At 43.3% G+C, this 16,015-nt stretch overlaps 2 protein-coding genes across 4 annotated transcripts in view; both read right to left on the bottom strand.

Annotated features, from left to right (window-relative positions):
• Positions 1-2,216, bottom strand: part of LOC133652044 (xylosyltransferase 1-like) — a 34,355-nt gene extending 32,139 nt beyond the window's left edge. The window contains exon 1 of one of the 2 annotated variants that reach the window (XM_062050369.1): positions 1,901-2,216. In XM_062050369.1, coding sequence (XP_061906353.1) covers positions 1,901-2,176 — 276 coding nt within the window. In that variant the 5' untranslated portion in view covers positions 2,177-2,216. The remainder of the gene's footprint in view (positions 1-1,900) is intronic. The other variant, XM_062050368.1, reaches the window with a different exon arrangement.
• Positions 2,217-7,527: 5,311 nt separating this feature from the next.
• LOC133652043 (gastrula zinc finger protein XlCGF26.1-like) lies at positions 7,528-14,088 on the bottom strand. 2 transcript variants are annotated; one of them, XM_062050366.1, is made up of 2 exons: positions 13,759-14,088; positions 7,528-9,928 (listed from the first exon to the last, which is right to left on the bottom strand). In XM_062050366.1, exons 1-2 carry the CDS (start codon positions 13,943-13,945, stop codon positions 8,124-8,126), a joined length of 1,992 nt encoding a protein of 663 aa, XP_061906350.1. In that variant the 5' UTR covers positions 13,946-14,088; the 3' UTR covers positions 7,528-8,123. The 2 variants fall into 2 exon arrangements, with proteins under 2 accessions (XP_061906350.1, XP_061906351.1); XM_062050367.1 differs by lacking the exon at positions 13,759-14,088 and adding an exon at positions 13,373-13,514.
• Positions 14,089-16,015: the final 1,927 nt, after the last annotated feature.

Raw genomic sequence — 16,015 nt, 5'->3', positions numbered from 1 at the left:
GTGCGTGTGCTAGCTTGGCACCATCCATGTGGCTGTGAATTTTTTTTTTTATATTCCGGCCAAAATTCCTTGAATGTACTCTTTGTGTGCAGCAGGGAAAGTTCCAGGTGTTAGTGTTGGCCTCCAACCAGCGGGGGCAGCAGAGCGTCATCACGCCATTGTCAGGTGACACCACGAGGACGTACTCCTTTTCTTAAAAGTTGGACGTTTTCTCAATGATGGACGCTAACTTTTACAGCCAGCTTTGTCGTCGTCGACCACGAAAGAAAAGTCACGAATACAACATGACGTTGTATCTAGATGTCACTGTAGCAAAGCATCATGGGAGATTTACTCATCGCTGACTTCAACTCTTTAAATAGTTTATGCCACTCAATCTCTTCCACGATAAACGCTCTTCCTATTGGACGGCTGCCAGGTACACACGCACGCGCACACACACACACACACACACACACACACACACACACACACACACACACACACACACACACACACACACACACACACACACACACACACACACACACACACACACACACACACACACACACACACACACAGAAAGAGAAGATGACAGGGTAGAAAGTATAATGAAAGGATGTAAAAATGGATGACAGCCCACATGGCGGGTTTCCTCAACATACACTATAACTACTACTGCACACACGCGCACACACACACACACACACACACACACACACACACACACACACACACACACACACACACACACACACACACACACACACACACACACACGTTTTTCCATAAAGACTTAACTGCTTTTATTCTTTGGCACTTTCATGAAATGTTGCATTCGGACAGAAACTATCAAAATTTTATAATTTAATTTAATAATTTGCTCGAGTTTTGTTGGCCTGCAGAATATTGTCAGAAAAAAACTAAACAATAAGAAAATGTCAGAAAAATAAGCAAAAATATGTAATGTAATAAGAATAGCTGAAATGTGGATTTTAATAAGTCAGGGGTGCAACAAGGGCCACACACTGAAAAGTCAAAGTATGCAGTATTTTTGGTAAAAATAATGGAAAAAAATAGGCATTTTATGTATTTAAAGACAAAAATGTTTGTCATTTTTACAAGTGACGAACTGTAGTTATTATTGTAAAATGTTACTTTTTTCCCCATTACATCGTGTCTTCTCCCTCCCCCCTTTCCATTTTTACAACTCAACTGCAGGCCGCGAAAGGCCCCAGGGCCACACTTTGGACACCCTGTAATAACTAATAATAGTATACTTTGTCACTTATAACACAACGCTTGCACTATTATTATAAAATATATATGTATATATTTACATTTATGGCGACTTGTCTAGGGCGTACCCTGCCTTCCTGCCGAATGCAGCTGGAAAAGGGCTCCATCCACCACCGTGAACTAGACAGGGACAAGCGGTAAAAAAATGGATGGATGCATATATGTTTACCCATCCATATAAAATCAACATTTTTTTTTTTACTTTGCATGTTTCACAAGACATGAAGAGAATTTCACATGCATATTTTTCATTTAAGTGAGGAGAACAAGCTCCTTGCCAAACTACCTTAAAAAAAAACACTACTTTTAGTGTGTGTTTAGTAATATCGCAGTAACTTGTACCAATTAAGTTAATTTCGGTTAAAGTCAGTTCGGTTTTCCGATCGGCGTTGCTCGGCGATTTTTTTTTATGGAGGTATGCACCTGGCAGCCTGCTTTAACCGGCATTTCTACAAGAAACCAGCAGGTTCTCTGACACCTTAAATTGCCTCAATTGTGCTCCAAGTTCGGCCCCGTTGGTCGAGCTCGCTGAGAGATGCACAAGCATCTTGGAAACATCTCTACGCACGCACGCACGCACACACACACACGCACACGGACATTCACACCATGGACCTACCGCTCGCAGCTTGTGTCTCACGACCGCCTTTCCGTGCGGCGGCGGCGGGTCGCTCTTCCTTTGCAGTCCGCTTTTCGGCCGCGGTCTGTCGGCTTTGTCCGCCCCCGCGGCGGCTCGCTTCTCGCGGCTTCCTCCATGGTCCCCGCCAGATGAGGCGTCCAAGCTGCTGAAGTTCCACACCAGCAGAGTCTGGATGAGCAGCACGGCCAGCGCGGCAACGACCACCGCAGCCTTGGAGCGACGCGCCAGCCTGCGGGAACACGCCGGAGCGCTCATGGCGTCCTCCCTGCGGCTGCTGCACGCCGTCCACCGAGCAGCTGCCGGGGACGGAGGAGGGGGGGGCAGGGGGGGCGGGATGTTGGGCAGGCTTTTTTGGCAGGGGCGTAAAAAGAGGAGAGAACCGCCGGCGTAAGTCCACACCAGACGGATGACGTCAGCAACACTATGCCCCCCACACTCCCCAGGGTCTTCTCATTGGATGAATTTACAGTGATTGACAGTTGACAGCTCCTGAAAGTAGCCCCGCCCACCACACGTGGGGTTAGCGTGAAGGTGTGGATTCTCGCAATGCATTGTGGGCCCCCCCACAAGCAGTCTAACGTTCGGAACCTTCTTTCGTCATAACTTAGTGAAGCCCCTCTAACAACAAAGAGAAAAGCTAACCAAAGAAGCGTGGAGTCTCCGGGTAAGAAGCCATTTAAACTAGCCGGCGTCAGGCTGGATAATCCCTGCACACATAGCAATTCTCTTAGAATAAAACACAACTCACATAATGTTTTTTCTTCTGTGACCGTCTCAGAGGCAGACATACATTGTACTGAGGTAGCTAACTATGATGCGTTCAGTTTATCGCAACATCAAGCAAACAATCTGAATATCCCCGTCGTATCAATTCCTAGATATGGTCGAAACTATTTAAAGTGCACTACGCATAATAAACGCAACATTATTAATATTGCTACTTCGGATAATTTCAACAAACAATCCTCAAAACAGCCCACTACCTATAATATGGGCTTTTTAAACATAAGATCATTATCTTCCAAAACGTTATTAGTTAATGAAGTCATTAGAGACAACAAACTTGACGTCGTTGGTCTCGCCGAGACCTGGCTCAAACCAGACGATTTTTTTGCGCTAAATGAGGCATCTCCTCCTAACTATACCAATACACATGTTGCCCGACCTCTTAAAAGGGGAGGGGGTGTCGCACTAATATACAATGAAAACTATAATCTTACACCTAACCTAAATAATAAATATAACTCGTTTGAGGTGCTCACTCTGAGGTTTGTCACACCGCTGCCTCTCCACCTGGCTGTTATCTACCGCCCCCCTGGGCCCTATTCGGACTTCATCAGTGAATTCTCAGAGTTTGTTGCTGATCTAGTGACGCACGCCGACAATATAATCATAATGGGGGACTTTAATATCCATATGAATACCCCATCGGACCCTCCATGCGTGGCGCTCCAGACTATAATTGATAGCTGTGGTCTTACACAAATAATAAATGAACCCACGCATCGCAACGGTAATATGATAGATCTAGTGCTTGTCAGGGGTGTCACCACCTCTAAAGTTACGATACTCCCATACACTAAAGTAATGTCCGATCATTACCTTATAAAATTCGAAGTTCTGACTCATTGTCAACAAACTAATAATAATAATAACTACTATAGCAGCCGCAACATTAATGCTGCCACAACGATGACTCTTAGTGACCTACTGCCTTCGGTAATGGCACCATTCCCAAATTATGTGGGCTCTATTGATAACCTCACTAACAACTTTAATGACGCCCTGCGCGACACCATTGATAGTGTAGCACCGCTAAAGCTAAAAAGGGCCCCTAAAAGGCGTACCCTATGGTTTACAGAAGAAACTAAAGCCCAGAAATTATCATGTAGAAAGCTGGAACGCAAATGGCGTGCGACTAAACTTGAGGTTTTCCATCAAGCATGGTGTGATAGTTTAATAACTTATAAACGCATGCTTACCTCAGCTAAAGCTAAATATTACTCAAATCTCATCCACCTCAACAAAAATGATCCTAAATTTCTGTTTAGTACAGTAGCATCGCTAACCCAACAAGGGACTCCTCCCAGTAGCTCCACCCACTCAGCAGATGACTTTATGAATTTCTTTAATAAGAAAATTGAAGTCATTAGAAAATAGATTAAAGACAATGCATCTCAGCTACAACTGGGTTCTATTAACACAAATACGACTGTATATACGACGGATACCGCCCTCCAAAATAGTTTCTCTCTCTTTGATGAAATAACATTGGAGGAATAGTCAAAATGTGTAAATGGGACAAAACAAACAACATGTTTACTTGACCCAATTCCTGGGAAACGTATCAAGGAGCTTTTTGTATTATTAGGTCCATCAGTGTTAAATATTATAAACTTATCACTTTCCTCTGGCACTGTTCCCCTAGCATTCAAAAAAGCGGTTATTCATCCTCTACTCAAAAGACCTAACCTCGATCCTGATCTCCTGGTAAACTACCGGTCGGTGTCCCACCTTCCGTTTATCTCGAAAAAATTGTAGCACAGCAGCTAAATGAACACTTAGCGTCTAACAATCTCTGTGAACCTTTTCAGTCCGGTTTCAGGGCAAATCACTCTACGGAGACAGCCCGCGCAAAAATGACTAATGATCTATTGCTAACGATGGATTCTGATGCTTCATCTATGTTGCTGCTTCTTGATCTTAGCGCCGCTTTCGATACTGTTGATCATAATATTTTATTAGAGCGTATCAAAACGCGTATTGGGATGACAGACTTAGCCTTGTCTTGGTTTAACTCTTATCTTACTGACAGGATGCAGTGTGTCTCCCATAACAATGTGAACTCGGACTATGTTAAGGTAACTTGCGGAGTTCCCCAGGGTTCGGTTCTTGGCCCTGCACTCTTTAGCATTTACATGCTGCCGCTAGGTGACATCATACGCAAATACGGTGTTAGCTTTCACTGTTATGCTGATGACACCCAACTCTACATGCCCCTAAAGCTGACCAACACGCCGGATTGTAGTCAGCTGGAGGCGTGTCTTAATGAAATTAAACAATGGATGTCCGCTAACTTTTTGCAACTCAACGCTAAGAAAACGGAAATGCTGATTATCGGTCCTGCTCAACACCGACATCTATTTAATAATAACACCTTAACATTTGACAACCAAACAATTAAACAAGGCGACTCGGTAAAGAATCTGGGTATTATCTTCGACCCAACTCTCTCGTTTGAGTCACACATTAAGAGTGTTACTAAAACGGCCTTCTTTCATCTCCGTAATATCGCTAAAATTCGTTCCATTTTGTCCACAAGCGATGCTGAGATCATTATCCATGCGTTCGTTACATCTCGTCTCGATTACTGTAACGTTTTATTTTCGGGCCTCCCTATGTCTAGCATTAAAAGATTACAGATGGTACAAAATGCGGCTGCTAGACTTTTGACAAAAACAAGAAAGTTTGATCATATTACGCCTATACTGGCTCACTTGCACTGGCTTCCTGTGCACTTAAGATGCGACTTTAAGGTTTTACTACTTACGTATAAAATACTACACGGTCAAGCTCCTGCCTATCTTGCCGATTGTATTGTACCATATGTCCCGGCAAGAAATCTGCGTTCAAAGAACTCCGGCTTATTAGTGATTCCCAGAGCCCCAAAAAAGTCTGCAGGCTATGGAGCGTTTTCTATTCGGGCTCCAATACTATGGAATGCCCTCCCGGTAAAAGTTAGAGATGCTACCTCAGTAGAAGCATTTAAGTCTCATCTTAAAACTCATTTGTATACTCTAGCCTTTAAATAGACTCCCTTTTTAGACCAGTTGATCTGCCGTTTCTTTTCTTTTCTTTTCTACTCTGCTCCCAACCCGGGTTGGACCGCTAGCCTGTCCATCAGATGGGGACATCTCTACGCTGCTGACCCGTCTCCACTCGGGATGGTTCCTGCTGGCCCCACTATGGACTGGACTTTTGCTGATGTGTTGGACTTTCACAATATTATGTCAGACCCACTCGACATCTATTGCTTTCGGTCTCCCATAGAGGGGGGGGGGGGGGTTACCCACATATGCGGTCCTCTCCAAGGTTTCTCAGTCATTCACATTGACGTCCCACTGGGGTGAGTTTTCCTTGCCCGTATGTGGGCTCTGTACCGAGGATGTCGTTGTGGCTTGTACAGCCCTTTGAGACACTTGTGATTTAGGGCTATATAAATAAACATTGATTGATTGATTCACACCTTGTCAGTCATTGCAATGCAGCTCCATCTAGTGGACAAATGGAGCCATTACACTCCCAGCAATACGTAAAGAAGAAAAGTTTCCTGAGTACATACTTGCCAACCCTCCCGTGTTTAGCGGGAGAATCCCGCGCCTCTCCCGACAACCTCCCGGCAGAGATTTTCTCCCGACAAACTCCCGGTATTCAGCCGGATCTGAGACTGAGTGGGGACAGCCTGTTCTCACGTCCGCTTTCCCACAATATAAACAGCTTGCCTAACGAATTCAAACGAATAGAAACAATAATTTCAGTTCATCCAGGACAGTTCGAAGGGGAAGGTGTATGTTGCCTGTAAATATGTAGAACAGACTTCTCCATTGAACACAGTGGCCGAAATGATATACTCATCATGAACGGAGAAGTTAAACAGGACAATACTGCCATCTAATTGATAGCCACCGGAACACTGAAATTCAAGTATTTCTTTTATGTACATAAAATATATATATAGCTAGAATTCACTGAAAGTCAAGTATTTCATACATATATATATATATATGAAATGGTTGTTGGTGAATTCTAGCTGTAAATAACAACGCCCCCCCCCACCTCCCGATATTGGAGGTCTCAAGGTTGGCAAGTATGCCTGAGTATGATATAGCAGGTCACGTGACGGAGACATGAACAACGTGGAAAACATCCAACTTGAATTAATCTGAATTTATAAACGTTTTCTCAAGTAAGACACCTGGCCACTAAAACTAAGATAATATAAACAAATGACACTAAAATCCGTGAAGCAGGTCACGTGCTCCTACACGCACCCGCCCCCATGAAAAAAGAACGCGAGAAACTTCCAGAAATTAGTCACTACCAAATTGAGACAGCTTTGTTTTTATAGTCTAATTAGATATAATGGATATATTGTGACCCCATGGGATTATGTGTGTTTGAGAATGGATCTAACCATCAACTTTTATAGACGACTAAAATTCGGGTTCATCAATTAACATGACGTCACGTGGAATAATTTAAGATACACAATTGTGTTCAAACGGAGAAAAAAAACGACACATTGGTAGAGTTAACATAATTAAGGCTGTGTATCTCTGTGCACCACACAATTAGATTCTTGGGGGTGCCTACCATGAATTGATTAACATGGACCCCGACTTAAACAAGTTGAAAAACTTATTCGAGTGTTACCATTTAGTGGTCAATAGTACGGAATATGTACTGTACTGTGCAATCTACTAATACAAGTTTCAATCAATCAAACCCATTCAATAAACCGATTCCTAATTCAAAATCAATACTTTTAACAACATTGGGTGCCTCATCTATGATTAACGACATCCTCCATAAAAAAAGACAAACAGTGCTGATAAATGTTTGTATTACTTGGAAGAAAACTGGTTTTGTTTAATAAAATGTCATCCAAACATTTACTCAAATAAAATAAGGCAACAATGAAAGTGTCCAACACTTCTTTTGCAAAGTAAATGTGTACAACAGATGTGGACATCTACATCAACTATATGATTGGCATTAGTGGCTGGACAGGACAGATTAAAACAATTATAAATTAAAAATCAAAATTTTTAAATTGTGAGTCAATCAAAAATAAGATTTTTTTTGGACATCCCTAATTATTTTTGCTAGCATTGACTTCTTAACATTCAAAACCAACATGTCAACACATTAGCATACGCTGTTAGCATACGCTATGACCGGACTAATGTCTTCACTTCAAAAAAGAGCAAAAACCAGGCATAAGTTTCACACGTAACGTATTTAAAAATGGAACAAGAAATTGGGGCAGTTAGAAAAAAGAAGAATAGTCTACAGCGTTTGCTTTGTTAGCTGTAACACAAAGCTAGGATGTTGGTAAAGTTTAGCATAAACATTGGAGCGCTGTTATGTACAAATCTTATTTTACTTGTGCAGCCCTAAGGAGAAAAAGTTTAGACCTGATCTAAGCCCCGAAAGACTCAGGAACGGGAGGCTTAGGTTGCAAGCCGTGTGTCTTCATGTGAAGTCTCACGTAGGCCTTCCGGAAGAAGCTCTTCCCGCAGACCTCGCAGCTGTGCGCCTTCTCGCCCGTGTGCACGGTGCTGTGCTTCTTGAGCCCGGAGCGGTCGGCGAAGCAGCGGCCGCACACGGAGCAGGCATAGGGCTTCTCTCCCGTGTGCGTGCGCTCGTGGCGGTTCATGTTGTGCAGGCAGTTGAAGGCCTTGTTGCACACGGCGCACGAGAAGGGCTTCTCGCCCGTGTGCACCCGCATGTGCGTCTCCAGGTCTCGGCGGCTGTCGAAGCACTTGCCGCACTCGTGGCACACTTTGCCGTTCCGGTGGGTTTTCAGGTGGACCATCAGGTCGCTCTGGCACTCCATGCGCGCACCGCACACGCCGCAGTCCGTGGTGTGACTGTTGGCGTGGTTCACCAGGGAGATGATGGAGTGGAACATCTTACCGCACACCACACAAATCTCTCGCCGCTTGGGTTTCGGCATGGTGCCCGCGGCGCCCTGGGCATCGTTCTCTCCCGCGTTCTTCTTGTTCTCGTGCATCTGCAGGTGGCGCTTCCGGGCCGAGTAGTCGTTGAACCTCTTGCCGCACACGGAGCAGGCGTACGGCTTCTCTCCAGTGTGCGTGCGCATGTGTCGCTTCATGTTCTGTTGGTAGTTGAAGGCCTTGCCGCAGTGGCTGCACAGGAAGGGCTTCTCGCCCGTGTGGACGCGGATGTGCACCTCCAGCTCTTTGCAGCTGTCGAAACACTTGCCGCACATGGCGCATTCCTTGCCGTCGCAGTGGGACTTGCGGTGGAGCGTCAAGTCGTCCTGGGAGTCCATGTGAAGGCCGCACACGCCGCAGTCGGTGGGGTGACTGTTGCCGTGGTTGACCAGGGTGGTGAGGGAGTTGAACATCTTGCCGCACACCGCACATATGACCCTGCCCGTCTGCTGACTGGGCGACGTGGACGTTGTGATCTCCATAGCTTCGCACTCGTGGATCATCATGTGGCGCTTCCTGGTGGAGTGGTCGTTGAAGTGCTGGCCGCACACGTCGCAGGCGTACGGCTTCTCGCCGGTGTGCGTGCGCATGTGCCGCCGCATGTTGTGCTGGCAGTTGAAGGCTTTGTGGCACTCGCTGCACTTGAAGGGCTTCTCGCCCGTATGCACCCGCATGTGCGTCTCCAGCGCCTTGGTCGTGCCGAAGCCTTTGCCGCAGACGCCGCACACGCTGCCTCTCATGTGCGTCTTGACGTGGATGGTGAAGTCTGCATCGGACTCGAAGCGTTTGCCGCAGACGCCGCACATGTCTTTGGCGTGAGCCTCGCTGTGATTGGCCAGCGAGATCATGGCGTGGAAGCCCTTGCCGCAGACCTTGCAGCTGATGGCCGACTTTTTCTCTCTGACTTTGAACTGGGATTTTTTGCTCTTCTTCCACTCGTCCCCGCTGTCGTCGCTGGGAACGCTCTCATCGCCTTTCCACTCCTCTTCGCTGTCGATGGCTGCGGCGCTGAAGGAGGCCTCATCCCCGCACGCCGCCGCCGCCATCTGCTCCTGTGAGCTGCTCTGCTGGGGACTCTTTTCTTTGGTGCTTGGAAATTCAGAGAAAGGCGCCATGACGCCAACTTTGCTGTCGAACTCGGCGCCCGCTGTGATCTCGTTGCCCAAAGGCGCTATCCATTCCTCCTCGGATTGCTCCGCCTCTTCCTGTGGCTGATTGCCGGGTTGGAAGTCTTCATTCCAGACGGAAAGAGCCAGCTCTGGTTGATCTTGAAGACGAAATACAGAAAATTCATAACAATATCATCACGCATGAGTATGTCACAATTACTGTAAATTCCAGACTATAAGCCACAACTGTTTTCCTACGGTTGATAAAACGGTGCGGCTAGTTTATGGATTTTTCTTCGCTTACGACCATAATGCAAATATACCTATGAAGGTTCTCATTCATCCAGGTCGTTCAATCGTTCGCAACTAGACTGCTTGGTTTGTCTTGGAAGACATTTCGCCACTCATCCGAGTAGGCTTCATCAGCTCATGCTCAAAGACTTAGCTTGGTCAGATCTAGTCCAAACGGTTGGTGCCAAAACCCCAAATATTTATAGCAGAGCAAGCGGTAGAAAAGGGATGGATGGATATTTGGGGTTTTGGCACCAACCGTTTGGACTAGATCTGACCAATCGAAGTTTATGAGCACGAACTGATGAAGCCTACTCGGATGAGCGGCCAAACGTCTTACAAGATAATCCAAGCAGCCCAGTTGCGAACGATTGAACGCCCTGAAATCATAATGCAAACTGACTGAATAGGTGTGTTATTGTTTGTGCTATGGCGCCATCTTTTGGACGAGTTCGCTCCCTGTATGTGTTGCAGTGCTGCATTGCCCTTTTAGACTAAGCTTTCAAACGGAAGTACAGGTGACAGTCTGTTATCTAGATGTCCACAGCGTTTCTACTTGTATGGATTTTTCATTCACCATCACTTAAGGCAATGTTTGTAAGTTTCACAATATAACTAAAACAATTCATATTTAGTAAACCGTCCCATGTGTGATGTCTGTAGGAGTGTTTTCATGCATATTTGTACATGCTATTGTAATGTAATCAAGCTAGCGTTGTTAGAATGACCTAATATGCTAACACGTTTACAAGTGTCTGTGTTAGTATTATTGACTTACAATGGCATTCTTTTTGTATTGTTTCACTTTCATAAATTTAACCAAAACGTCACCATGGAGTTATTGAGTCTGTTTAGCTGATTGGAGAGCTAGCTTTCGCAGCTCGTTGGTCCATGACGATGACTTCTGTTTTGTTTGATCAGCCGTTTCGCTGTAGTGTTAGAGACACCGTTTGGAAACAATTAAGGTATGTAAATAAACATTTACAAAGTTTTTCTGTGTAAATAACTCATTTCACAACATATATATATATATATATATACCTGTGGCTTATACATGGAAAAATAATTTTTTCTTCAAAAATTTTGTGGGTGCGGACTACATACTGTTGCACTCTAAAGTCTTGAAAATACGATACACAATTTTATTATACGCAGCGATTTAAAGGGGCTGTTTGCAACTTGCTCAAAGTTACATCACAGGCTAGCTTTTGTTGATGGTTTAACCGAACAGATTGTCTATTTTGTCACAATTAAAACTTCATAAACACGTATGCATAAACAATGAAATGTTGGCGTTCTTCCAAATGCTCACCCACAGGAGATCTTTGCGTACCAAATGATCAACAAAATGGATAAAATGGCCGCCATGAAGAGATTAAAGAGGTTAGCAAGACTATACATCAATCCTTGCGTTCTTTCTGCATGCGCGTATCCTAAAGGTTTGAACTAGGACGACAGTGGGTCACAATGATCAAACACCAGTGCTCTCTAACCATCTACCTATGACTGGGTCAATAAAACAATATCAGTATAGATCGCCATAGCCACGCAATCAATAAAAAAAAAGTTTGATACATATATTTTTTTTGGCCGGAAGAAAAAGGTTACAAAGCAAGGATGGTTGTATAAACAAAGGCTCATGCTTTCTGGTAAGTGAGCAACGCGGGAAGTGATCATTGATCAGTGGGGGTGAGACATTAATATTACCAGTATTAAGTTTGGTTGTCCGTCTTGTTGTCTGCCGTTTGTTTCTTTGCATTGAGTGAAAAGGGAAAGTAATTTATGAAGAAATTGCAAATAAAAGAGGAAGTCACCTCGACAGTATGGCAGTTTTTTGGATTTAATTATTATTATTATTATTTTTTAAAAGGGACCATTTCTTTTACTTTTCAACCCTTGTCCGTTCCCTATTCGGGTATACAGAAACAACAGGTAGGAACCTAAGCACAGGACAATATAAATAAAATAATTTACAAAATATAGAAAATAAAACCATAGTATTTTGGTGTAATAATATTTAAATAATTACTGCAAAACAAACATTAATTTCCGTACTTGAATCAGAATAACTGACCAAATTAAAAGGGCGGTATAGCTCGGTTGGTAGAGCGGCCGTGCCAGCAACTTGAGGGTTGCAGGTTCGATCCCCGCTTCCGCCATCCTAGTCACTGCCGTCGTGTCCTTGGGCAAGACACTTTACCCACCTGCTCCCAGTGCCACCCACACTGGTTTAAATGTAACTTAGATATTGGGTTTCACAATGTAAAGCGCTTTGAGTCACTTGAGAAAAAAGCGCTATATAAATGTAATTCACTTCACACTTCACACAGTTAAATGTTACTGGCACTAAACATGCAGGAAATAGTTATTCTCAGGTTTCTCTGTTTACATGTTCACACGTTTCACTATTTTGTTACACTCTAACAAGCATTTCTTACATAGTCCTTATTTTTGCACCTGGTTAAGTGTTCAATGTGATTTTACCATTTAGTTTACATTGATTGAGTGATTTCCATGCTGGTGTTGACATTTCCTTTCCGCCTTGATAGCTGAGGGGATTATATATCAGGTTACTTTTGAAAGAAAACTGTTTATATTTATTATATTTTTCTCCTGATCCTATTTTGATAGGTCATAAAAATATCAATACTTACCGATATCGACCGATACAAAACGCTTACATCGTGATACAGTTTTCCGCCGTAACACCGAGCCCTAAATCCGCTTAACTGTGACAAAAAGCAGCTTTCATTTTATACCCTTACTAACATATTCAACAGATTGAATTAAACTACTCCCGTTTGAACATTACACGGGAAACTGAAGAAAAATTAGATAGTCCCAAAAATGGTGCCTGCAAACCAAAATGGCTGACTACCTGTGAATCTTAGTCATGGTCTTTCATGACTTTTGTGCATTTCAATTGTGTTGTACGTGCAATTTTTCCACCGATATTCATAAAGTTGCAAGATTTGCTATGTTTTCCAGTATGTTAAAACCCTCAAAAAGATTATTTAATTACCGTATTAATATTAATAGAAGTATCAAAGAACAAGAAAGGAACAATTTCAAGAAGGTTTTTTTGACACAACTTTCAATTTTAGCGTGTTTAATGGATTAATATCAGGTCCGTCCCCCATTAATTGTTCTTATTAACTCAGTGGTCAGCCGACAACCTCTACGGACACATTAATAAGCGCGCAACAATGTTTAGAAATAATTGTGTGGGTGGAATTGAATACTTCAGTCAGTACACTTTAATACGTATACCGTGTACAAAATGTACTGGAACACTTAGTGGAAATATTTACCCTCTTATTCTAGAGACACCGCTACAGTCGCCATTGTTGGAAGTTGGTCCCTCCTTTTCCGGTACCTACCCAAGATGGCGACTATTGAGGGCGGTAAAGCCCGTCACTGCGCACTCGCTGTCAATATGGCCATCTTGAATGCGACATCCGGGTACTGACAGCGCACTGCAGAGTGCCTTAATTCCAAATGTAAACATAACCAATACACTTCTTCGTGCTCTGTTATATTTTAATATTTAGTTATAGATGATATACGGATTACGACTCCAAATTATGACTACCCTATCCTGACTCAATGTCGCCCCTAGCGGCAGCGTAAAAAACGGTTAAAGATGGCGGGTGTTTGGTGTCAGACGTGGGGGGAAAAAAAGCAGATAAAAACGAACCTGCAGATTTTTTGTCGGGGTCGGTGGGGATTTTGTTGAGCTTCTGCAGTCGGTCAATCTCCCGTTTGGAGCGCACCAGCTCTTCGTGCAGACCAACAATGGTGCCTCTAACCGCCTCAAATATCTCTTCCGCGGCCGCGCTCAGCCGCTCGTTAACGGTCACTTTGAGACGCTGGAAGCTGGACATGACGCAGGAGGACAACTGACCGCGTATCGTTGTCGTCAACGAGCTCAAATGGGATTTCTCGAGGCGGCAACACACGCCAGGATCGATTGTTGGGAGCGGAACTAACTTCCGGCTTCTTTTTCTTCTTCTTCGATTGTAGATTAATGCAGGGTGCTGTTAAATAAATGCTGCCTCTACAGGCTGCCAGTGAAACTACACTCTTTGATTGATTGAAACTTTTATTAGTAGATTGCACAACAGTACATATTCCGTACAATTGACCACTAAATGGTAACACCCGAATACGTTTTTCAACTTGAATTAATCAATTAATGGTACAAATATATACTATCAGCATAATACAGTCCTCACACAAGTTAATAATTGATTGATTGATTGAGACTTTTATTCGTAGGTTGCACAGTGAAGTACATATTCCGCACAATTGGTAAATGGTACAGCTATACGCTTTTCAACTTGTTTAAGTTGGGGTCCACTTAAATTGATTCATGATACAGATATATACTATCAGATATATACTATCATCATAATACAGTCATCACACAAAATAATCATCAGGGTATATACATTGGATTATTTACATGATTTACAATCCGGGGTGTGGGATGTGGAGGGGTTGGGGGGGGGTTAGGTTTGGTTGTTATCATCACTCCAGTCATCAACAATTGAGAACAGAGAAATGGACATTGCAACAGTGTAGGTCTAACTTGGTAGGATATGTACAGCAAGTAGTGGACATAGAGAGAGAGAGAGAGAGAGAGAGAGAGAGAGAGAGAGAGAGAGAGAGAGAGAGAGAGATCAGAAAGCATAAGAAAAAGTATCTACATTTGATTATTGACATTTGATTATTAACAATCCGGGGGAGGGTGTTAGTTTAGGGTTGAAGTTGCCTGGAGGTGTACTTTTATTGCGGTTTTGAAGGATAGAGATGCCCTTTCTTTTACACCTGTTGGGAGCGCATTCCACATTGATGTGGCATAGAAAGAGAATGAGTTAAAACCTTTGTTAGATCGGAATCTGGGTTTAACGTGGTTAGTGGAGCTCCCCCTGGTGTTGTGGTTATGGCGGTCATTTACGGTAAGGAAGTAGTTCAAAATGTACTTTGGTATCAGGGAGGTGTAGCGGATTTTATAGACTGGGCTCAGTGCAAGTTGTTTTACTCTGTCCTCCACCCTGAGCCAGCCCACTTTGAAAAAGTGGGTAGGAGTGAGGTGTGATCTGGGGTGGAGGTCTAGAAGTAATCTGACTATAGCTTGTTCTGGGATGTTTGGAGTTTAGATTTGAGGGTTTTGGAGGTGCTAGGGTACCAGGAGGTGCATGCTAGAATCCTCATGGTGCTTTTGTTGACCAGAGAGGAGATTCTATAGAGAAATCTCGTTCGTTGGTTGACCTTTTTGATTACCTTGGTTGCCATTTTATCACAGGAAAGATTAGCCTCTAATGGAACCTAGGTAGGTGACCTCATCTTTCCTGGTGATAACAATGTCACCCACTTTTATAGTGAGTATATACATTGAATTATTTACATTATTTACAATCTGGGGGGTGGGATGCGGGGGGTGGGGGTTGGGGGGGGGGGGTTAGGTTGGGCTGCTATCAGCATACTTCAGTCATCAACAATTATATCGTCTGAGAAATGGACATTGTAACAGTGTAGGTCTCACTTCGTAGGATATGTACAGCGAGCGGTGAACATAGTGAGCTCAGAAAGCATAAGACAGGGGTGTCTTATAAATGACTGTAACATATAAATGTTTGCCAACATTATTACTGTATGCTCCAGGCAAATTTTTTTTTACATAAATGTAAATTTATGAAAGTAAGGTCTACATTTTCTAATTGGCTTAATGGTTTACAATTATGAATCAAATCTTGGAGGATGATTAAGAGTACAAAAGCTCTTAAATTGATATCTTTGTTAAAAACATTTAAAGTTATTTAGGTAGCCCCTTTTGTCTTTTTTTTTCTTTCTTTTTTAAAAAATATTATTTATTATTAATTATTATTTAACACTTTATCTGTATTTGCTTTTGATTTTTTTCACTGATGTTGAAAGTGCCTTGACGTTTG

This window comes from Entelurus aequoreus, linkage group LG06 (genome assembly GCF_033978785.1).
Source record: "Entelurus aequoreus isolate RoL-2023_Sb linkage group LG06, RoL_Eaeq_v1.1, whole genome shotgun sequence".
Lineage (NCBI taxonomy): Eukaryota > Metazoa > Chordata > Actinopteri > Syngnathiformes > Syngnathidae > Entelurus > Entelurus aequoreus.
The sequence above is the reverse complement of the archived record's forward strand: the minus strand, read 5'-3'. Positions and strand labels throughout refer to the sequence as shown.